This window comes from Podarcis gaigeae (assembly GCF_964106915.1).
Source record: "Podarcis gaigeae genome assembly, chromosome: 2".
NCBI lineage: Eukaryota > Metazoa > Chordata > Lepidosauria > Squamata > Lacertidae > Podarcis > Podarcis gaigeae.
Window position 1 is genome coordinate 24849130 of NC_139679.1, and position 25064 is coordinate 24874193.

Here is a 25064-nt window from a genome sequence, read left to right on the forward strand (position 1 = left end):
TCTTATAGGGGAATCCTAAGCCCACTGGGACACAGGTGGTGCTGTGGTGTAAACCACTGAGCCTAGGGCTTGCCGATCAGAAGGTCGGCGGTTCAAATCCCCATGACGGGGTGTGCCCCCGTTGTTTGATCCCAGGTCCTGCCAACCTTCTGGTTTCACCAGAAGCGGCTTAGTCATGCTGGCCACATGACCCGGAAAAACTGTCTGCAGACAAATGCTGGCTCCCTTGGGCAGTAAAGTGAGATGAGCACTGCAACCCCAGAGTTATTCACGACTGGACTTAACAGTCAGGGCTACCTTTACCTTTAAGCTCACTTACCAAAGCTACATAGGACTTCTTAATATGCATGCTTAGGACTGCACTGTTAATTGCAGAGTTTCTGAATCTTTGGACACAAGCCAAATGCAGATTATCACTTTGTCACAATTACAAAATGGAAAGAAGGACTGTGCAGGTTGAGCACCAGAGATCTAAGGGAATGTCACGCTTGTTTCTGGATATAAAATAACCAGAGCACATCTAAAGCATTTGTTTGAGGAGCAGCTGGCTCCAGAAATGGTTTCTTATCACAAGTACTGTATATGTTCCCCCTACTCTACAGTGAAATAAACTCCTCTGTTAGGAACAGGTGCATAACTGCTCTCCTGCTGATGGATCAGGTTGAATTGCTAGGAAGAAGAAGGAAAATCCATCTGTTTCAGAAAAGATTTCTGCATCGGGGAGTAAATAAGCTGTTTCTCACCCCCCCTTAATTTATGGACAGTATGCCCTCCTAAAAGCATGAGTTTAAGCAGATATTGCTGTGGGAGGTGTCTGCTCAATTTGCAAGACACAATGCATATGCCACCTAGCGGTGCAGGTGAGCAATAAATGAAGCTCCTTTGTTAGATTTCTTACGCACCCTTTACCATAAGGTCCTAGGGCAGTGACCTTTTGTGGCTGCACAACTGGAAATTAATTTCAAGGGTGGACAGAAGAGAAACTTAAATACAAAGAAAGATGTGACCATTTTCTCCTATGGAGGAAGGCAGCCTTCTATGAGCGAAGAAGCCTTCAGAATACTCAAGAATGCAAGTAAACAATTCAAACACAAAATTCTTTCTGTATTAATAAAACAAGGAAGTTTTGGTTCAGAAGTGTCTAGTGAACAACCAAAGGACCCAATGATTTTTTGTTTTGTTTTTTATTAACAGAGCTTAATAAAATATTTAGTAATAATATCAGTGGTATCATCATCATCATCCTGAAAACAGAGAGAAATACAACAAGCAACTCCCTCCTCCTAAAGCAAGCTTCCCAAACCTGGTGCCCCACAAAGGACTTCCACATGTGTAGGTCAGAACATTTAGAGGGCAACCAGGTTGAGGCGGGGTGCCCTAAAGTATAGCAGCCATTTGTACTCTGAAGGGACCTGGCTCCCTTCCCGGGCTCCCCGCTGTGCCGCACTCCTGTACATTTGAACTTGGCGCGCGCGCCCAGCCGGTGACTTTCCTTCTGACCGTTTCCCCGCTTCCTGATGTGGGCGTTGCCAAACCTGACTCCTCTCCTCCCTCTGGTGGTGAGGACACTGGTCCCGACTCCTGGGACTCCCCCTCCCCACTGCGCTCTGGTGGAGACGCTGGTCCTGATCTCCAACTGCTGCTCAGGGACTCCCCGCTGGCCCCTTCCTCCTGGGGCTTCCCCCCTGGAACCCCCCTCGCTCTGGCCACCGGCGCTCCCTTCTGTGAGTCCTCCGATTCGCTAGAGAGGCTTGTGGAATAACTCTGGCCACTGTCACTGCCTGCGCCCCCTCGTACTCCTCCTCCTCACTCTCCATTTGCTCCCCCTCCTGTGTCTCTCCTTCTGAACCCCTGACAGCATGAAACAAAAACCAAACTAAACAAAGAACAGGAAGAATGCAGACCCAAGGAGCACAAAATCAAATTTTAGAATCCTCCCTGAGATATTGAGCATCTCCTTTACATTCAAGCACCTTAAGGATAGAAAAATTAATTTATATTGCCACCAGCTTCTATCTTTAGAACCAGTGCAAGATCTGGGAGCTCCCTCTTCAGTTTCTAATACCTATGAAATTGAATTTGTGCTTCCTGGTTCTATGAAACTGTGTGGCTATGAAAGGGACCTCCAGGAATAACCAGATTGTAGTTGAAACCGATGAGATGGGAAACATTAAAGCAGAAACTTATGGGGAAGGCAGAAGTTCCAAGATATTCATCAGTATGAATAGGCAAAACCACCTGAACCATGGAGTAGCTCCAAGTATAAAACCGTTACACGTGGCTGATGATGCATCTCAAACCACTATATTTAAATAAAGCATAGAAAATAGTAAAATCAATAATCTCAACAGTAAAATACAGTAATTAACCTGAACAGCAAAACAGATAATTGCAGCAAACTTTCTTACCCCCTTGCAAATGGACACAGCTTCTTTGGACATTGCTTTGGGGTACGAAACATTATGTTCCATTATTGATTGAAAGAGCTCATCTTCATCTTCGCCATCAAATGGAGGCTGTTAAAATGTGGGGTAATTGTTAAATTAAATGTTAAATGGGTAATTCAGAGTTAATGTCAACACAGAATATTTACTCAAACGCAGATTAATCTATTGAGCATAGGTCAGCCTCCCCCAACTTGTTGCTCTCCATATGTTTTGGACTCCAATTGCCATCTTCCCCAGCCAGCACTGCCAGTGGTCAGGGATGATGGGCGATGGAGTCTAAAACATCTGGGAGGCACCAGATTGAGGAAGGCAGTTTTAATTACCTTCAGATGAATATCTATGCTGTTAGGTGCCTTGATCACAATTTTATGGAAAGGTGAGATACATTTAATAACAAAAACGTGGCCAAGGTCAACCCTGAAGTATGAGATAATGCGCTATTCTGTGCACACTACTGTGTGACAGCTATACATTGCTAAGGCTTTGCTTCTACTCCACCAAATGAAGGAGCAGCCAGCACTGTTATCCTAGAGAGGCAAACGGGGCAGCAGACCAGCCTCAGTGCCATAGTTCAGCACATATGCCTTCCGATTCCTCTCCCTGAGTGTCACAAAACCCTGCCATTTATGCTGCTCCTGGCATCCATTTCATAGTATTATATTTGCATACACTTTCCAATTTAAAGTGTCAGGGGTGGAACAAGAGCATGTAAAAGCTTGAGTTTCTTCCCCACCCCCAGCAGTTTTTTGGAAGAGAGGCAGAAGCAGCAAGACTTGTTCTCATCCCCAAATCAGATTTAAAGACACCTAACTGCCTGTGCCTAATCTACCTGAATTTAGAAGGCTTTGTCCCCTCAGATGTGTCTGCTATGACTACAAATGTAATCCAATTCTGACAAACAAAATGTTACAGCGGTTTGTTGATTTCCCCATTATAATCAATGGAGAGACATTATAATCAAGGGAGAGAAACAAAGTAACAGTGTTTACAGAGCAAAGGTGTTGTCTGAAGCACTCCAAGGTCTGTGTAGGCCTTCTATATGAAGCACTCAATCAGGATCTGAAGATTTTTGTTTGTGTGCACACCTCAAGTTTAGATGTTCAAATCTTGGCTTAATAAATCAAGATAGGAGTGAGCTTACTGCACACACACTTATTTTGCTCCTTCCTCTGCACAAGCTTGGAAACAAATCAGGAGGACACAGTTAGATACAGCTTTCTTTATATACAGACTGAAAACCACAGTTAATGGCTTCCACACAAACCAGATTAGGAAGACAAGTTCCATGGGTTTATGTTGTGGATGGTTTGGATGGTATTAGCCATAGTTTCCTGGTTTGGACATAACATGAAGGCATGGTTAGCCATAGCTTCCTGGCTTGTTTCCATGCTCACATGAAGGGAGGAGCAAAAGGACTCTGTCCAGGTACATAAAACTCATTCACACTTCAGCTTACTAAACCCAGATTTGATCATCCAAATGAGGCTTTAGTTTGTGCTGCATTACATAAGGGAAGGGACATGGGTGGCGCTGTGGGTTAAACCACAGAGCCTAGGACTTGCCGATCAGAAGGACGGTGGTTCGAATCCCCACGACGGGGTGAGCTCCCATTGCTCGGTCCCTGCTCCTGCCCACCTAGCAGTTAGAAAGCACGTCAAAGTGCAAGTAGATAAATAGGTACCGCTCCAGCGGGAAGGTAAATGGCGTTTCCGTGTTCTGCTCTGGTTCGCCAGAAGCAGCTTAGTCATGCTGGCCACATGATCCGGAAGCTGTACGCCGGCTCCCTCGGCCAATAAAGCGAGATGAGCGCCGCAACCCCAGAGTTGGTCATGACTGGACCTAATGGTCAGTGGTCCCTTTTACCTTTACCTTTACATAAGGGAAGGTGACAAACTATTTTCAATCTGAAAGTGGCCGATGATGCCCCAGAAATCCCTAAGTATTGGAGTCAAAAGAAGCAGAACTATATAACTATAAACCGCACTTTATGTGCAGTTTTGCTCCTTCACTCCCAGCGATGGAAAACAGCACAGCTTTCAATGGGAAGGCTAGCTCTTAATGGGTTACTGGATCACCTCTTCCATGAGCCAGCAGAACAAAATTAAACCTAACTGATATGTTGCCTTCAACTGAACTCAGTCACTCTGTGTTTGCATTTCTCATTGCATACTTAAACGCTATCAGTTTGTGTGCACACAGGAACAGGTTGGTTATTAAGGCTGATGAGCTGTTAGCTATGCAGACAATGTGCATATTATAATCTCGTGACTTGATTTAACTTTCACAGAGCGTTGGGGGGGGGGAATATGGATTGAACCAACTGAATCTAACAACCCTGCTGTTAATTTCTCTACTAATAAGGCATCTTTCACATTTAATCATTCACCTGGCATCAATGCTCACTCATTGAAGTATTAAATGCAGAAGCACAAACATCCTTTCCTTACCTGACCAGCTAGCATCTCGTATAACAGCACGCCATAGGCCCACCAGTCGACTGACCTTCCATATGGCTGATAGGCAATAATCTGTGAATTGTAATGAAGAAACCTATGTTTTAAGGTTGATTTTATTATTTTTTAATCAAACGTCTAACTGAAATATTCTGTAGAAATAATTTTATAAACAAAATCAAGATATGCTATGGAGGGACACAGTTGGAACAATTGGTTGATTCAGCTTCATGTAATTAACATTTGTATCTCCATGCATTTCACAGGAACAGCTACAGGCAGGCCCATGCAGAACAGGGAGTAGCCACAGGCCTCAGAGGGCTGAGCCAGCCCGGTGGGGGTGGGGGGGTGGAGACCCGCCAGATTTATGTTGGCATGCTAAGAGCAAGACCTCAGACAAGTTCTGCATGGGCCTGGCTACAGACATCTGTAACTGTGGCAAACTGAAAAGGGCAAGAAATGACCACGGTGTGCAATCAGGGGTTTACAACCATGGTTTGCATGAAGTTTTAAAGCTGCAACAAGCAAACCATGGTTAAGACAATATTCTCAACTCTCCAGTCTCTATGTTTGTTAAGGGGAGAAACTGATGTTGACAGTATCTTCCTATGAATCAACTCCAGAGGGAAGGCAAGGTAAAACATTCTGATTTTAACAGGGGCTAAGGAAACAAATCATAGTGAGTGCTAACCAGAATTAAAAATTTTTTTTACAATAATATTTTATTAGGTTTTCTCAAGAAAAAAGACCACAAAGATAACAAAAAGTAAACATCAAAGACAAAAAAAGAAAAATTACAACAATCAGAAATCAAAAATTCCACACAAAAAACAAAAGGATAAGAAAAATAAAAAATAAAAATCTCTCCTTTCAAATTCTCAGCATTCTTTTACTTATTTTCCTGACTTCCTCTCACTTCCCTCCTTGTATTCCATTTTAAAATTAATTCAGCAAATTCATACCACTTGTCTTACCCTTATTTATAATCAAACCATTCTTGCAAATTCTTATTTCCCCTTATTACTCAAACCACTTCATTTTTTCTTACATTAATTTCATTAATTTTATCTTGTCCTCAAATCTTTAAAGTTCTTAGATTTAAACCATTACTAAAGCCAATTACTTCCTTTCCAACATCTCTTAATATTTCATTAGAATTACACTAATTCCATAAAATGTATGCCGTCTCTTGATTCATAAGAAACACTTTCTCATCCATCTGTTGCAGCACATCATATATTTTGTCCAGGGCAGATAAAACTTCCTCTCTCATCATTCTGTCAAGGTCAGAAAGCTGGTCTCACGGTCTGATTTTCTCAGCTGCTATGTTCTCTTTGTAAAATAAAACAAAAGCACTGGTAGACCTCCTCTAGGAGGGGTAGTTACTTTTTAGCATCCATTTTTACAGTGTATCCAGCAAGGGAAAATAAAAGTTACTTTCAATTTTCAGATATTTTGTTTCCTTTCAATCTAAAGCAAACAGGCAGAAGGCAGCATAGGACTTATTTTCCTTCCAACTCTATCTGTCAGTTTCCTTATATTCCTATTATAGGCACCACCGACAATTTCTTTCCTTTCATTCCGTCCCCAGGTTAGGAACAGTGAAGACTTATTTTCTTAAGTTACTCTCTGCAGAATTTGCAAAGTCACGATTTGTTTTCCCCCTATCCTCCTGCTGTCTAGGACGGATTTGGTAGTTAAAAGAGCAGGAAATTCCAGGCTGTCAATTTACGGCTTTTAGCTTGTAAAGTCTTTGCTTTGATCTTTCTACAAAGAGCAGGAGGCGGACTTCCTATTTTTACACCTTCCCGTCTCGGCTCTAATTCAAAGGTATAATTTTGATCTACAAGTTTCAATTGTCCTACTCACGGGTTGTTGTTTGAAATCCGAATTAGCATAGGAAAAAGGACAGCGCTCTCCGACTTTGGCTGTGCAGCTTCACTCCACAGAAGTAGCGATTGACTCTCAGCACCACGCCAACCCCCGTCTCACTCCGGAGCCCTTTGTAGAGCTCCTTTGCCAAACAGAGGGGCGCAAACGGTGCCCGCCGAGTCCCACGGTCGCAGGCTTCTTCCGTCTGCGATTTTGGAAAGGGTCCCCGCTTCGCTGCAGCGGTAAGACCCGGTTTCTGTGGAGCTCTCTCCCCCTGAATCAGGGAGAATCCGCCATTGTCGGAGGCGCCGCCTCCGGAAGTCCTAACCAGAATTAAAGGTATGTTTGCACTTAATGCTAAACCATGGTTTAGCAGCACATGGATGATTCTCAGTAAGCCAACTTCGAATCAGGAGTTATGAAGCTAGGTTGTTTAGCCATTGCCTGTTTCAAACCAAGATTATATTTTTGTACACAAGCTAGGCAGAAGTCAGTATTCTGGCCACAGGGGAGAAAGAGGGAGTGTGCAAGTCTGACACTTGTACACATAACACCTGTTTAAGCATTATGTGTAAACCTACCCTAAGTGCTGTATCTGCACAAGGACTACTGAACATCAGTTATTTGTTTGGTGAAGTAGTTAAGTATGTTAAACAAGGTGTTTCAGTGGAAATTCACATTGCAGACCAGATCTATTACATGCTACTTCAAAAATAAATGTTAGTAAACACTGGTTTTAATGGAAGAGACCGAGATCCTTTTGCTCTGCTGTAGTAACAGAACTTCATAGGAAGTGAACACTAACATTGAACCAATTATTGCTTTGTTCTGGGGCTTTAAAGGCATTTTTTAAAATCTGCAAACCCTGGTTAAAGACATACTAGTTGAATCATCAATTGAATTCTATTCCATTTCAATTTCTACAGTATAAATAAAATGCAGGAAGGCAGCCTTACTGTGCTAATGCACGCCACATAAAATGAGAGTGGAAACTGTGTTCACACCTAACAAGCAGGTGCTGTCTGAGGCACTAATTGGGAGAATGTGTACTTCAAAGACATAAGTAATTGGGAAGCTGAATTATTCCCTTTCATGATATAAAAGGAAAGTGAGCAGAAAGGTGAGAGCCAAATAAATTAAAAAAAAACATTCGGCTCACTTGCTTCACTGACAGAGATGATGTCTAGATACACAAAATATGAATATATATTAATTCCAGTAAGGATTTATCTGCCTGTAAATAACAAGCCAGTCCTAACTGACACTAATTCAAGATATAACTGTGTGGTAAATTCAGACTTTACTCTTATGGCTGTATAACCTATAAAACTCAAAGAAACTGGCTGTGTCAATGATTTCCTTTGGGATAAACACAGTTGGGTAGCACTGGGCCTAAGAGACAAATTACCATATTTTTCGCCCTATAGGGTGCACCGGCCCATAGGGCGCACCTAGTTTTTTTTTGGGGGGGGGGAGGATAAAGGAAAAAAAAATTATTTCCCTCCCAGGCGCGGGGCTGGGGCGGGGAAAACCCGAGCTTCCCCCGACCCCAGCCCCCAGAACAGGCTGCTATCCGCAAGCCTTGGGAGCCCGGCGGGAACTCTCGCGGGTTCCCAAGGCTTGTGGATAGCTTCCTGAAGCTTGCACATGCCCCATAGGACACACACACACACACACATTTCCCCGTCATTTTTGGAGGGGGAAAGGTGCGACCTATAGGGCTTTAAATACGGTAATTGCTTGGCAAAGTTTTCCTTCACTGTACTTAATTTGTAACTGCCCATCCAAATTGGGCTTGCAGTGCTTCAGGAAGGCCCAGGAGGAGGGTGTGGTTTTCCCCAGTTTGTCACTATGCACCATTTTTATCATCATGTGATTATCAGTGAAAGGAATCTGGTACTGGACAGGATGCTTAAACATGCATTTCACAGTTGCCTTGGGGAAATGGTTGTATGGTGTTTCGTGTCTCAGATAGTAAGTACCTCAGGTGCAATGTAATCAGGAGTCCCACAGAAGGTCCTCGTTGACACTCCATCAGCCATATTCTCCTTGCACATCCCAAAATCTGCAATCTTAATGTGCCCTTCATGATCCAACATTACGTTATCTAATTTCAGATCCCTATGAGAAATCACACAGAAATTAAAAGTCTGAATCCAAACTAGAGGCGACAATGCTCCTCTCCATGGGCTCCAATGGAGATTTCAATTCCAGTGACACAGGTTCATAGTCTGGGAGTGCTCATGGGTTAGGTGTGAGAATCTCAGGTGGTCAGATACGGTGAAACTCCAAAAACTAACTACTGTAACATGTATTGTACTCTGCCTAAAGTATTCTGCCCTCAAAGGGAGTTCAGAAGTTTCCACTTATGCAGTATGTATACTCTCATTTTGGAAATTGGAATACATTTGTTTCTTCAGTCTGAATTGTGGCAACAGCTGTGGTTATTGTTCAGTTTCCAGATACTCAGTTTTATGCTCTAAGGTGGCCAGAATAGACCACATAATCAAGCAATTCAGGGTTCAAATTCCCACTTAGCCATGAAACTCACTAGTTGGGCCTTGGGCCAGTTACCATTTATCAGCCTAACCTATTCCTTCCTGAGAATGCATGCAGCCAACTTCCTCCCGCCCTCATAACTATTTTTCCGCCGGTGGTGACAAACTTTGTTTTTCTGCAGAGCAAACAAAAGTGTTTCTGGGTGCGACTTGAATACTCACCGATAAATGATTCCTTTTTTATGCAGGAAGAACAGCCCCACTGAGATCTCTGAAGCATAGAACCTGCAAGAAAAGGACACCGCATTAGATACAGGAAAATGTTTTGGAGCTTCCATCGTGGCACTTGCCAAGGAACCGCTGCCTCTCCCTATTTTAAAAATTGTTCTGGCTTTTTGGGGGTTTTTTTGGCTGTTTGTGTGCATGTATGGGAGGCTGCTTGTTGTTGTTGCTGTTGTTGTTGGGCTTTATTACAACCAGCAAAATAACTCAAGGAATGTGTCAAGAAAGGAATGTGGCCTGGAGAGTGTTCTATGGGCCAGATAGAGAGGTCTGCATTTGGGCCTGAGCTTAAGGTTCCAGACCTCTGTTTTATGTCCTTCCTTGCTCTTTTCGATCCCTCAGGGCTCTCTGGCTGGTTACCAGGGGCCTCATCCTGGAGGGGCCTATGTCCCTTTCTCTCCTGAAGGAGAGTTATCGGTATCAGCCCAGAATGTTACACAAAGCTTAAAAGAAATATAATACAACCTGACAAAAGCTGTGTGAACAGGAGATAGCATATGTCCTATTAGACGATATCTCATTTTTGTGACTGCCACTGTTGCTTAGCTTGTTTAAGAGTCGCACAGGATACAGAGATCCAAGAAATACATTTCCTTGCCAAATGCTCAGTGACGTAATTACATGAAGATAACGGAAATGACTGGCGCCTAGAATGTAATTGTTCTGAGCAGTTCACAAATCTGCGTAATACTGACGAGCTTTTGGAAGCCAGAGTTACTGCGTAGGGTTGCCAACGACACACCCTAGTAAAGGGGGCAGGGTGGTGATGGGAAGGAGAGAGGACAAATATAGCCCTAGAACAAAATATTAAATGACAACTCTGATTTGAAAATGAACAGAGAAAGAGACACTCACACGGCTTGAGGCTCCTTGAATTTTCCTACTTGCTGGATATGATACATGAGGTCACCGCCATTCACGTACTCCATGACAAAATATAGGCGATCCTAGCATACAACGTGAAAGCAAAAATATATATCAGGCAGCAGAGACCTGTCACTATGAAATTGTTAAGAGAAATCTTAAGCAGATCTACACTGAAAACAAATCTGTATTATTATAACACAGCTGCACAGACAAGTCATGTAACAATAATGTATAGCTATAATTACATCTTCTGTTTGGTAGACAAACTCATATTGGCTTTTCATAATGATATTTGATTATTGAGCCTGTCACTGAGGGGGTGGGTGGGAGCCTTCCCCTCCCAATCATTATTTCTGAGACAAAATAAGGAACAAATAAATTGATATTGCAGTGTTGACTTTAATTTCCCTAAATTTCTGTTTTTACAGAAAAATAAATGGAACCAGTGCCAGATATAGGGCAGGGAGAGTGGTTCACCCACACAAGGTGCCCAGCTGGGGGAGGGAGAGAAGATCCAATTTAGTGCCACATAGAAATGGTTAAATTTACTTCCCAATTACAGAGCTACCCTTATGACTTCTTTTCCTTATGTCTATTAATTGCTTCATCAACAGTCAAACAGTTTGAAGTATATTTAGAACACACTGTACCAGAAACTCATTAATTTAGCATTCCTATTATAGGATTTATACATTCATTTTTATTCCTTTGCCACAGCATCATTAATTTACTGTCCAGTAGCTTATTATTTTTCTTTTTTCTTTTTTTAGAAAAAGAAATTTCTTTTCATTGGTTTGAAGTGGATGCCCCAGCAAATTTCATTATTTTAATTAATGTGGGCAAATCACAGCTTTCAAGATTTATTTTGGGGTTGTGTGATAGAGATATATCTCTTACAAAACTCGCTATTAAATTAAAATTTTAAATAAGCATTACACTGCTTTACTGCATATGCTTACTCAATGACACGTTCAAATCTTTTGTGCAGAAATAGGGTTCCCCTCCCATTCTTAATTCTATAATGCTTATTTCCTTTATTACAGATCCAATTCCATCCGGGAGAATATGGAATGAAATACAGAATGAAACCGTAATTCATTCAAGGTTGTAGCTCAGAATGGCATCTGAGAAATTGCTCAGAGAATAAAGTGACAGAGTTCATTGAAGTCTGGTGCATGGTCACTTGTAAGCTCAGCCTGTGAACTGTCTTCACTGAAAAGCATTATAAAAACTCTGCCTGTGCTATTAGTTCTGGAACAGCCATTTCACACATGCTGATCACCCATTGACACCCATCATGTAATGAGTGTGTGCATGGATGAACTGACTAGTTTTCTTGCGCATCATCAGTTCAAGTTAAACTGAACATGCATGAGAAAGCCAATGATGAGTTTTTTAAGTTTGAAATATCTACTGCAAAGGTTCTAGAGGCAGTCATTTCTAAGCAAAGTTGTTAGTTGTTGCTTAAGGCTGATGTCAGGAAAACACTTGACATATGGCAAGCCTAGTTCAATGACAAAATGAAGAGGATGGGATTCAACCAAATTGTTCCATGCATGGACCAGAGTCTTCTCACACAATGAGGCTTCCGCCTCTCTAATCCCCTGGGCAACCCACACCCCTAAATCTGCTCTGGCTGGTTGGGGAACCCCATAACAGGTCTAGGGTGTGTGCAGGGGGGGTGTAGGGGGGCGGGAAAGTCTTGTTGTGTGAGTAGCCTCTGTTCCATGCATGCATACAGCACCTTGTGGTATGCAGAATTCCACCTAGAGCCTGTATATTCAAAACTCTGTCCTTATTTTAACAATTTGTTAACTAAATTATCATTACCATCTAAATCTCAAAGAGCTCAGAAGTTTGTTGCGAATGTTACTGAAAGACAGTGCCAAGAGTGGTGACCTTGGCAGACAACTGAATAGCCGCAGGAGTCAGAAGAAATCAGGGTCACCCGTGAACATGTGACGTACCACAGTCTGGAAGCAAGAATGAAGCTGGGTTAGGAAGGGAGGCTTGTCCTGCAAGGCTAGAACTCTCTTTTCAACCATGGTACACTCTACATCATCATCCTGAATCACCACATCTTTTTTCAATATTTTGACTGCATACAGTTCTTCTGTCCCTTTTCGTTCTGCCAGCATCACCTGCACAAAGGAGAGGGTGAAAAATTTGATGGCCACAAGAGACAGGTTATTTCTTATAAAAATCTACAGACAAGCAGCCCTGGTGATTTGTCTCCTGCTCTAAGGAAGTGCAGTCAAATTCTTATTAAAATCTTACTGTTCTACAATGAAGCTATGCTACACAATCGGTTTTGTAAAAATATATATATAAGGAACTGCATCAGATCTCAACAGCCAATTACATCTCCCAGGAATATGTACATATTTTTTGATGTAGAGATTACATCTTCTTTTATTAAACACCATTAAAGTAACAGAACAATAGCAGGTTGCTTAGTGGCTAATAGCTGAACTAGAAGACCTTCCTACTCTTGTAAATTCAAATTTTAATCATAATGTCGCATGGCCATCTCTAGAATGCCTCTTATGACTTAAGGAATGGTCTGCAGCATTTTCAGCCATTAAGCAATTAAAGATGCATCTCATTCAGAAATGAAAAAAAAGGGAGTTGAGCTATTATCCTCCTTTCTCAAATGTTGGCAGTGTGGACTCCCATATGCATGATGTTGAGCTGTTCACTAATGTTACTTTTCTTAGGTGAGGTCTTGAATACAGATGTTATTTGGAATCAGGCACCAGGCAAGGAATTATGACATGTGAGGGCACTCAGTGCAGTTAAGAGCAGTTATTGAATTCTTCACCATCCAATACAAGAATGGATTGAGAACTCGCATTCCCTATTTTATACTCACTCTGAGCACAACAGCACACCTACGAGGATATTAAGTCTGCTTTTCTGGAGACACATGCCCAGTAGTTACTAATTCTGTTTAGCACAGTTCTTCCCTTTATCAAGGATTGGGAACACTGACTCTCTTCCTTCATACATTCAGTATTCCTCTTTTTCCTTTAATAGTTGTTGCTCCCCCCCCCCCAGCCCCTGTGTATTATTCATTTGAGTAAAACACAAAACCCCATTAAAATAAGGCACATGAGAAGAAATCATCAAGGCTTCCTACCTTCCCAAAACTCCCCTTTCCAAGCACCATGAGAAAGTTGAAATCTGTCAGCTTAACCTGATCAAGGTTATTGGATGGTAAACTACAGCTCCGGTCTTCAATTGGAGATATGACTTTGTTAGCTGAAGGTCCAAGTCTGGCTTTCTAAATAAATAAAGAATATAGCTGTAAGGTTTGCACTTTGCTTTCAAAGCTATGATTCTGACCCTTGTGCAATGAGAGAGGGAGTAGGAATGAGAGTACTAGCTACATCCTCATCACACTCCATGAGTTGGAGGGCTAACTTCTGAAGTGGGAGCCTTTTCTACTCATAGGTAAAGGACCCCTGGATGGTTAAGTCCAGTCAAAGGTGACTATGGGGTTGTAGCACTCATCTCGCTTTCGGGTTGAGGGAGTTGAGGTTTGTTCACACATAGCTTTCCAGGTCATGTGTCCAGCATGACTAAACTGCTTCTGGTACATCAGAACACTGTGATGGAAACCAGAGCGCACAGAAATGTTGTTTACCTTTCCACTGCAATGGTACCTATTTATCTACTTGCACTGGCGTGCTTTTGAACTGCTAGGTTGGCAGGAGCTGGAACAGAGCAACTGGGACAGAGCCTGAACCAGGCAAATGCCTGCATGGGATTAATCTGAAGGTTTGTTCTCAGAGAAGGAACTGCGCAAAATATTGCATAAGCACAAATTCAAAAGACCCATTCCAACAATATTGTGGGTATTGTTATAGGTGGCAATAATCTGTGCGACTAGATAGAAGCAACTTCTCTCACCTGGTTAAGAACATCCAAGAGAACATCAAAATAAATTATTACCTTCATGCCAAAATCCCTCAAATCAATTGATTTGAGAGCTTCCCTTTCAAAACACGAAGAGTGTCCTTAATTAAATTCATGCATTTAATATGTTGCAGGGTATACAAAACATTTTGAAATGTTTCAGTTGAAATATGCTCTTCATAGTGATGTTTTTCACAACATGTGACATGCTTTTTTGGAAAGAAAGTCTTTACTCTCAACGGACAGCATATTATAGCAACCCACATTACTTTCTGACCAATTACCACCAACAAATTTGATTTTCAATCAAAACATTGTTCTCAGTGGGAAAAATATTGTTGCACTCAAAGCATTTGTCATGAGATGTTTATGATTTGCAAATGCATCCTTTAGGGTAAATAAAATTTAAAAGCAGCAATGAACAGTTCTTTGTATAAGCTGCTTTCCAAACCACAGAATGTTAAGACAAGGAGAATTCAAAGACTTATCTCTTAAGGAAAATCTCTCCCTAAAATATAACTAGCTTGGGCTACAGTCAATGAATTCATTTTGTTAGCACCAAAATTTGCACCTGCACAATGGAACAGTCTCTTCTCTCAGTCTGTGCCCCCTGTACCCCACAAACCTGCTCCAAAGGGTTAGAGAAACCTCTACAAAACCCCTAGGAAATTTCCCCAGATCTTCCTTGTCATTTTTGTGCCTAAAATTAACATCCAATCATTTTAATAAAGAAGCATGAATACTGGGGTTTTCTAGCTGCTTCAAAAAGTCCCGCCCCGCCCCACCCTCTGCAAAAAAATTACAGCCAAAGGTGATGTGTAGAGTCAGAAATGCTTCAACAAATTTTCACTATCATTTCAGTAATAATAAAAACAACAACAACAGTAAGTAAAGAGTAACCCCTATTACTTGAATAAAAGGTTGTGTTTAAAGCCACAACCACTACACTAAAAGTCAGTGAATCCTCACACCATGTCATAATGGCAATTATGGTGTTATCCATATACCATCATCCAAATCTCTGGATGACCTCTTATAGAGGCTTTGTACAGATGTTAAAAGGAATAAGGGACAATACTGAACCCTGCAAACCCCCACAGCATAATCATCACAAGGTTGAGCAGCTGTGTCCCAGTGCTATGCTCTGGCAATGATCCTACAGGTAGGAGTGTAACAGAGCCGTTCCAGGAGAATATCATAGAATCAAAAGCCATTCAGAGGTCAAGATGAATAAACAGTTATCATTCCCCTGATATAAGGAATCAACCAGGGTGATCAAGTCTGTTTCAGCGCTAAACCCTGGCCTGAAACCAGATCAAAATGGGTCCAAGATATCGGTAAGAGCACAACAATAATAAAGAGTGTAATACTGTCCCACTTATTTTTGCTACAGAGTTCAGTGGAACCAGGACTGGATACAAAATCTGGAGGAATTTGTAAAGGTAACTGACAAGACAACAGGTAATACTGGGGGACATGTCTTACATTGCTAGAAGATCTAAGAAAGGAGGTAGGAAGCTTTAATTTAGACAACCATCTAGACAACCCACTCCCAATTATTGGGGACGACCAATAATCATTCTCAAAACACAAGGTTCTTGCCTGAAGCGCTAGCTTTTTTTTTTTACATATTGGAGCCAAATTGCAGAATATGAAATATCACAATACCTAAAATTAATTATATGCCTAGGACACAGAGTATGATAATTACTGCATTATAGCATATGCCTCATATTACTCCAGGCAGAAAATATTATTTCATAGAATCATAGAGTTGGAAGAGACCACAAGGGCCATCGAGTCCAACCCCCTGCCAAGCAGGAAACACCATCAGAGCACTCCTGACATATGATTGTCAAGCCTCTGCTTAAAGACCTCCAAAGAAGGAGACTCCACCACACTCCTTGGCAGCAAATTCCACTGTCGAACAGCTCTTACTGTCAGGAAGTTCTTCCTAATGCTTAGGTGGAATCTTCTTTCTTGTAGTTTGGATCCATTGCTCCGTGTCCGCTTCTCTGGAGCAGCAGAAAACAACCTTTCTCCCTCCTCTATGTGACATCCTTTTATATATTTGAACATGGCTATCATATCACCCCTTAACCTCCTCTTCTCCAGGCTAAACATGCCCAGCTCCCTTAGCCGTTCCTCATAAGGCATCGTTTCCAGGCCTTTCACCATTTTGGTTGCCCTCCTCTGAACACGTGTGTATCCCAAGGCTGGCTCCTGAGCTTTGAACTGAGGTTGAAAAGAAGCAAGCATCCTATCAGTCTATCAAACCTGACACAGTACATCCATCAGATGGGAAATAATCCCAAGGGGTTTTAATTGAATTCAACATAATTTATTAGGACAAGAACCTTCACTTGAATATTTTTCATAGCCGTCCTCCTTTTTTAATCAGAAATCAATATATGAAACAGATTTTTAGCCCAACACAAAAATAAATAAAGGTCAAATTTTCAGATTTATTTTATATATATATATAATACAAACTTTTTGTGGTATTGGTTATGAAGAACTCAGAGAGCTTTTAAGCCTCTGAATCACAATATTCTGTCACGCTGTATCACAAGCCAAATCTCACCATGCAATATGCAATGCATGCTGAATAGACTTCAGGCAGAATACCATGCAATGGACTTATTCTGCCTTAGCCAGAGAAGGTGCTATAGGTAGACATTTAAACAAGGAGAAAAAAGTTGTGTTCAGTATAAAACTCAGAACACTGCTTTTGCCCTTTGGATTTTCATGTTAATGTTTCAGAAACCAGTGCTTTCTGAAGAAGCAAAATACCACTGGAAAATATACACTTTACAGTCTGATACCATTTCTGCTAATGGTGGGGTACATTCATAGTCCTCCCCTGGTTCAGCAGCACTTATTAGGATCGCTGATTTCCTCATTGCTCTGCATAACACAACTGGGCTTTCAAATTTTAAGCCAAGAGCACAGAAGGAGCAAAGACTGTTCTGGTCTCCTTTCAGGCATGCAAGACCTGTGCAAATTGGCTGGGGAGCTTTTCATTGCACATAGGATCCTACTTTAAGTGCAAGCCAAAGCAGGTTAAAACTATACATAAAGCTGCCCAGGAGATAACTATCGGAATCTCTTTTTTGATGATTTGTCATTATTAGAAACTCATCTTGCATATTGACACTACACATGTTATTATTATCTCTTAGTAAAACTAAACGAAAAACCCACAGGCAAACTTCAAATGCAGATTTCAAATGGAAATTAGTTGCACCACGAAGAGGGTAGAAAAATCCCAAGACATGCACGTAGTCTTACTTTCTTTGGTTTGGACGCACCTTATCTTGGACCTTTCTTTTACCCTGTAACCACAGGCAAGTTATTACTTTTGGGCATTGAACGAAGCCACTATAATTCTATAAGCAAAAAACAAACAAACCCCAGTCCCACCTGGTACAATTATAGGGGGTTCCATTCACTATCTACTCCACAACTCTCTTTGGGTTTTACCTGCAAGTACTTTATGGAGAGCATTCCTTCACGGAGAACTAGCAAGAACATACCCTCCCAACTCAACAGGAGGAGAAAAGCGATCATAGCCCAGTCCTGATGCTTTCTTTGCCAGCAAATTAATCCTTAGAAGGGCATGTACCAATAGCACTGCCACAAAACATGTTAGCTTGCCTTCATGAAAAAAAAACAGGAATGGGTATCTTCAGAAGTATATCTTCAGAAACTGATATGTTTTTTCCTAATTTGTGGATTTCACAATTTCAAGAATTGTGTCTGCAGATTAATTACAGACTAGAGGGAGGCTGAGCAGGGTGCTTTTCTGAATTCAAAAGCCAATCTGTTATACACAAGCAGAGAAGTAACCATGGTTGCATCCATACCATACATTTAAAGCACTCTTTAATGTTATGGCTTCACCCAAAGAATTCTGGGAACTGTAGTTTGTTAAAGGGGTTGGGAATAATAGTTTGGAGATACACTGCAGAACCCAGGATTTTTTGGGGTGGGGAGAGCCATGACTGTTAACAGTTGCAAATAGTTCAAAATTGAACTATTAACTTCAGTGGCAATTACACGTTATCCATTGTTCCAAAATGTCTCACACACACCCTCGTTTATTTCTATACAAAATCTTCTGGGTTCAGTTTAAAGTAACTATAGTCTGGTATTGCGTCTTGTCTCCAAACCATGATTTGAACCTGCAGTTTGATGTGGGTTTGCAAACCATGGTTTAGAGGTTGGCTCGAAACACAAATTTGCCTCAGCAAATTTTACCTCAGCAAACAATGCTTAGCAAAAAACAAAAAGCAAACAAATAATAATAATAAACCCAGGAAGTGGAAGAAGGAACCCATGGACAAGAATGGGAAAGCACTTTGCTTTTGTGCTACGTTTGAATTAAACCTATGAGTCACACTACAACTAACTGCAAATAGTAGCAGGACTACTATCTGGTCCATTTGAGAAGGCACAGTATGCCTGTTGTCATAGCAACACGTTTAAGACAATCTCGAAGGAGCTCTCTTGCCTGCCTTCTCTTCAGTACACATGAAAAATGGTTTATGTGTGTGTTTTCATCTAATACACTGGAATATGAACCTATGTTTTCTGTAGTTTCTTTTTGGCAAACAATCACTTCAAAGTCATCCTGCAGTTGATCCCTGCATTGCAGGGGGTTGGACTAGATGACCCTCGGGGTCCCTTCCAACTCTACAGTACAATGATTCTAGACTTATGTGACAATCATCTCTGTGGCTCACTACAAATTACTACTCTGAGCTCAGGAAGGCTTAGGAGATATAAACAGTATGTGACCAATGCAGCAGAGCCCATGCAGATTCCCCAAAATGTTATTGAGCTGTGAGGAAGAGAAATCAGTTTGTTTATATCCCTGCTGTTGATTTAAAAACAACAACAACAACAACAACAACAACAACAACAATAATAATAATAATAATAATATATTTATACCCCGCCCATCTGGCGGCTTCCAATCGAATGTTAAAAACAATACAGCATTAAATATTAAAAACTTCCCTAAACAGGGCTGCCTTCAGATGTCTTTTAAAGATAAGATAGTTACTTATTTCCTTCACATCTGAAGGGAGGGCATTCCACAGGGTGGGCGCCACTACCGAGAAGGCCCTCTGTCTGGTTCCCTGTAACCTCACTTCTCGCAATGAGGGAACCGCCAGAAGGCCCTCGGTGCTGGACCTCAGTGTCCAGGCAGAACGATGGAGGTGGAGACGCTCCTTCAGGTATACAGGACCGAGGCCGTTTATGGCTTTAAAGGTCAACACCAACACTTTGAATAGTGCTCGGAAACGTACTGGGAGCCAATGCAGATCTCTCAGAACCGGTGTTATGCGGTCCCGGCGGCCACTCCCAGTCACCAGTCTAGCTGCCGCATTCTGGATTAATTGTAGTTTCCAGGTCACCTTCAAAGGTAGCCCCGGGATGGGTGCCTTAGCTATTCTCTTACTAATCAGAGCGGAGGTAACCAGCCTCTCTCTCTCTCTCTCTGTGTGTGTGTGTGTGTGCGCGCACATGTGTTCAGCCTAGGAGCCAAGACAACAAAAAGAAGGCAATGGCTGCTACTTGGTAAAGATGAGCTGAAGGGAGAAAGACTGGGCTAGATGGAGTAACAGGAGGAATGCCATAGGAAATGAGTAAAATAACAAGTTTCTGGTTGAAACCATCAAGTGAGGAAGGAGATCATGTGGTGTAGCACTCCCAGAATTCCACCTGTTCCCCACAGCAGTCTAGGAATACAACTGAGCTCTATCTTCGGAACCGGGAGGGGATAAAAGGATGCAAAACAGGAGTGGCCAACATGGTGCCCTCCAGATGTTGCTGGACTACAACTCCCCATGACCTCTGACCACCGAGCTGTGCTGGCTGGGGCTGAGGGGAGTTGGGAATTTCAATGCCCGCGATCCATGTTTGCTATCCCTGGTCTAGAATGATGAATGGCAGGGATAGGCATTAGCATGTTGAGGACTTCAGTCCCTGTTGAAAGTCATTGGTTCAGGGGCTGCTCACCAGTAGGGAGCAGAGCAGGGTTGGAACGACAGGTGTGTCCCTGTCTTTCTTTCTGCCACTCCTTTTTTCTCTTCCTGCAGCCCTTTTTTGCCACTCCCATAAAATTAGGCCAAATATACTGAGGGAGTGAGCAGGTTGCCCAACCCTGCTCTACTGGGAGAGAGTGGAGTTGCTCACATGACAGGGAGGAGTCCATAGGGATTGAGCACTGCAACTAGGAACTGCCATCCTAGGTAATCACTGGAAATTAGGCAAGGGTTTTTTTTTGTTTTGTTTTGTTTTAAGTTCACAGATCTTCCCTACCCAGAAGCCTCTTTTCAAGCCCGTGTATCTCCCTGGACACCCAGGATAATACCAGTTTAAGTATTAAAGCAGCAGTCTATGTTATTTTCCTGCTATGCTTTAATGTATATGGAGGGAGAGATAGAATGTGTGTTAAACATTTCCCCATTGACATTAAAAGTGGAACTTTAAAAAAATCAATTCCTTTTGCCTGGATTGCATACTGTGCCTTTAAGCATTAGGAAGAGAATTGTTCCTGAATCAGATTAATGAGTCTCTCGGAATGCTTCACTCACTGTATTGCTGCTTCTACCACAGAGTAAGAAGACAAATTATAGCTTAAAGCAGAACAGAGACTACCTGCAGCATTATATGCTACATATAAAAATAATGGCATGAAATCACAATTATGCGGTCTGCAGTAATAAACAAACAAACACATAAATAAATGTATGCAGTTCTAATTTCTTACATTAGGATCCCAACAACCTGATTTAATTCTTAAGAGATGTTTAAAAGGACTTGCTGCGTATTTGCTTTGTTATAGTAATGCACTACTGCCCTCCTGTGGCTTGCAAATTTAAAGGAAATTTACCGGTATTATACTCAGTTTAAAATTACAGACATGTGCGCACACACAAACAAACACACTTTTGTGTATTGTATATCGGAAGTATCGTAGCGGTAGAATTCATCATGCCAATGAAACCTGTAGACAAAGTTGTTTCATATTACTTCCTGCAACAGTATTTGCAAAAGTCAGTTTTCAGAAGCAATTCACTGACTACTTAGGTAAAAAAAAGATAAAGGTAAAGGACCCCTGAACGGTTAGGTCCAGTCAAAGGCAACTATGAGGTGCGGCACTCATCCCACTTTTCAGGCCAAGGGAGCTTTCCGGGTCATGTGGACAGCATGACTAAACTGCTACTGGCGCAATGGGACACTGTGATGAGTGCCAGAGTGCATGGAAATGTCGTTTACCTTCCTGCCACAGCAGTACCTATTTATCTACTTGCACTGGTGTGCTTTCGAACTGCTAGGTTGGCAGAAGCTGGGACAGAGCAACAGGCGCTCACCCTATCGCATGGATTCGAACCTCCAACCTTCCGGTCGGCAAGCCCAAGAGTCTCAGTGTTTTAGACCACAGCGCCACCTGCGTCTACTTACCTGACTACTTACAATATAATGGGTCACCCACATTCATGGATGATTGAAGGTTGATTGGAGGTGGAGGAGAACAAATAAAGAAGCAGCAATCTGTGAAAGGCATTTAAACAGACCACAACTTCTTTTGAAAGGAGCATGTCCTACCATGTATCTCATAAAACTAGCATGGATAGGATAGTTCAAACGTCTTTTGACCCCTTATTCAGGGAGATTGCCATGGAAAAGTCATCTACTGATTGCCCAGCAATTGTATAAGGTAATTGGTCTCCCTTGTGGGCAAAGGTGCCAACTCTTGGGGCCCTGGTCCCTTTGGCCCTCCCTCAATAAAATATGTAGGGATGTTGCCCCCCCCCCAATATTTTCTGCAAGTTGACACACCCTCCTCTCCTGCCTCCTGCCCTCCCTTGGGCAGCCACCTCACCGCTAACTGGGCACCGCCCTCTTTTCCCAAGCCCATGATTTAGCTTAACATGTGGACGCGGGTGGCGCTGTGGGTTAAACCACAGAGCCTAGGACTTGCTGATCAGAAGGTCAGCAGTTCAAATCCCCACAACGGAGTGAGCTCCCATTGCTCGGTCCCTGCTCCTGCCAACCTAGCAGTTCAAAAGCACGTCAAAGTGCAAGTGGATAAATAGGTACCGCTCTGGCGGGAAGGTAAACGGCATTTTCATGCGCTGCTCTGGTTCGCCAGAAGCAGCTTAGTCATGCTGGCCACATGACCCGGAAGCTGTATGCCGGCTCCCTCGGCCAATAAAGTGAGATGAGCGCCACAACCCCAGAGTCGGCCATAACTGGACCTAATGGTCAGGGGTTCCTTTACCTTCACCATGTGGACTAGGTCTATGTTTTCACCAAACTAAAAGATTTAGTGCCACCTACAAACCTGGCCACCTCACTGTTCAAAACCCTAACTCCAAATCATTTATGAACTAGTTAAAAAGCATTGATCTCAATACAGTTCTTTGTGGGATCCCACTGTTTACACCTCTCTTTTGCAAGGAATGTATAACATTCCCATTCTCCCCCTAACGCTTAGATTTACCAGATCTGCATTGGTCCTTCTGCCTAACTTTCAGCAAGAGAGAAAAATTTAGCCAATGTACATTCTCCATGAAAACACAACCTATGAAAAATAAAATCTCAAGGGAGATTAAACATGAAAAGGCAGAACAAAAGTCTTATCAAAACGATTGTGAACTATTTCTTTCTAACTCCCATAAGGAGCATCTCCACCCCCATCATTCACAGCCCAGACACTGAGGTCCAGCTCTGAGGGCTTTCTGGCGGTTCCCTCACTGTGACAAGTGAGGTTACAGGGAACCAGGCAGAGGGTCTTCTCGGTAGTGGTGCCCACCCTGTGGAACACCCTCCCATCAAACGTCAAACAGATAAACAATTATATGACTTTTAGAAGACATCTGAAGGCAGCCCTGTACAGGGAAGTTTTTAATGTTTGAAGTTTTATTGTGTTTTAATATTTTGCTGGAAGCTGCCCATAGTACCTGGAGCAACTCAGTCAGATGGAGCGGCATATAAAGAATAAAATTATCATCATCATCATCATCATCCACCCCCAAAAGGTAGGGTGCCTAGTCTACCTTCCTTGACTAACAGGGCTTTTGATAAGTTCTATTTCCATCTCTTGTCTGAACTATTTCAAGACTCAGGGCCAAAGCCTGAGTCCCACAAGTGATATAGATTCAAAGCTGCACTGTTTTTCTGTATTTATTTTTTACTCAGATCTGCATTATTTTGAGATTGATCTAAGCAAGATTCATATATATAATTTTTGTGTTTCATCAATTTATTCTGATAAGCAGGAATGCTGGTCAGCAGGATTGCATCAAAAGACCTTAGGATTTTTAATTAAACTGTGAAGGCAGAAGCCTTGAATGCAAAGGGTTTTAATTTCCTCAAGTTAATTATCAGAAATCCCTCTGATGTATTTCAACCTTTTTCATAAACTTGTAACCAATTGAGGCTTCTTGTATTTAGTCTTTATTGGCTCTTGTAAAAGTGGAGGTTACTGAAAGCAAAAATGTAACGGAAGAAAATGTCATGGGAAGACGAATGCCAGGGACTTTTTTGTGTTTTTTAAAAGCTTTTTACCACAGCTATCAGTTTTAAAAGCAACACAAAATCCTTCCGATTAAGAATACTGTTAATTTGAACAATACAGAATGTTTGGCATGGTTTAGACACAGAAATTCTTTGTTATATTGTGCAAAGAACAAAACGAGTATGAAATTACAAGCTAATATTCAGGATCTAAGGGAAGCAGCTAACATATTTTAAATTTAGCTGCCTGTTTGTAGGACTACAGTTTTAAAGCACAGGCAAACCTTCTTTCAGAAATGCAGTTGTGCAGGGAACAGATTTTTCCAGTATATTTTAAAGCATGCACGCACACAGAAGTACTCACAATAGCTGTAATCTCACTAGAAATGACTTCCTATCTTCCAGCACCAGATTAAGCCCCTTTTATTTCCCCTGTTCTTTTAGTGTTTATATTTAGACTTATTTTAGCCTGGATATTCATTTTATTCTGAGGCTAAGTTGCTTCAGGTTGTGCCCATTGATTTCCCTCCGCTGACATCAGCGTAAAGTGAAGGAAGGTGAATTTTACAAACTTCTTCTCGATGTGACCCTCAGCACCGTTTTAAGTAAAATAAAATAAATGAATAAATTATATTCCACATCAAGTACAACATAGGCAAGAAATATCTATAAATGCAAGGGGGGAAATAAATAAATATGTTGTAACGGCCAGCTTGTTAGCGATTTCAAGTCACTTATGTGTGATGCTTCATCATATATTTATAGATAGGCTTTGGGGTTTTAACATTGTAACGGGGGGGGGGAGGAAATGATCCTATTATATATATATAAAATGAAGTCCTCTTCTGAAGATACTTTTCTATAGCAAAGACCTGCTTTTTAATACACAAACACACAGGGCTGGATTTAGTTTTGATGAGCCCTAAGCTACTGAAGGTAATGGGGCCCTTTATATGTCCAGCTGTCCTTTGTCGCTGTTTTTTGTGTTGAATATATGCTATATGGTAATTTATGGACCTAACAGGTATCTGAAGCCATTTGATTTGTTTTTTTTTATCTTATATTTTGGAAATGTACATTCAGGGTTTTTTCCTTTAAATTTTTTTGGGGGCCCCCAAGAGAGTGGGGCCCTAAACTATAGCTTGTTTAGCTTATAGCTTGTTTAGCTTACACGTAAATCCGGCACTGCACAC

General features: G+C 41.8%; 1 protein-coding gene across 6 annotated transcripts in view; it reads right to left on the reverse strand.

Moving 5' to 3' along the window:
• Positions 1 to 25064, reverse strand: part of PRKCA (protein kinase C alpha) — a 191878-nt gene that overhangs the window by 12628 nt on the left and 154186 nt on the right. For 3 of the 6 annotated variants that reach the window (XR_014561333.1, XR_014561334.1, XM_083727536.1), the window contains exons 9-16: positions 17649 to 17672; positions 13559 to 13702; positions 12387 to 12560; positions 10408 to 10499; positions 9493 to 9555; positions 8755 to 8893; positions 4895 to 4975; positions 2409 to 2516 (exon numbers count right to left, since the gene is read on the reverse strand). Coding sequence is in view for 2 of the 6 variants with exons in the window: in XM_083727536.1 (XP_083583662.1) it covers positions 2409 to 2516; positions 4895 to 4975; positions 8755 to 8893; positions 9493 to 9555; positions 10408 to 10499; positions 12387 to 12560; positions 13559 to 13702; positions 17649 to 17672 (825 nt within the window). In the remaining 4 variants the exon portion in view is untranslated. The remainder of the gene's footprint in view (positions 1 to 2408; positions 2517 to 4894; positions 4976 to 8754; positions 8894 to 9492; positions 9556 to 10407; positions 10500 to 12386; positions 12561 to 13558; positions 13703 to 17648; positions 17673 to 25064) is intronic. The other 3 variants (XR_014561332.1, XR_014561335.1, XM_083727537.1) reach the window with 1 other exon arrangement.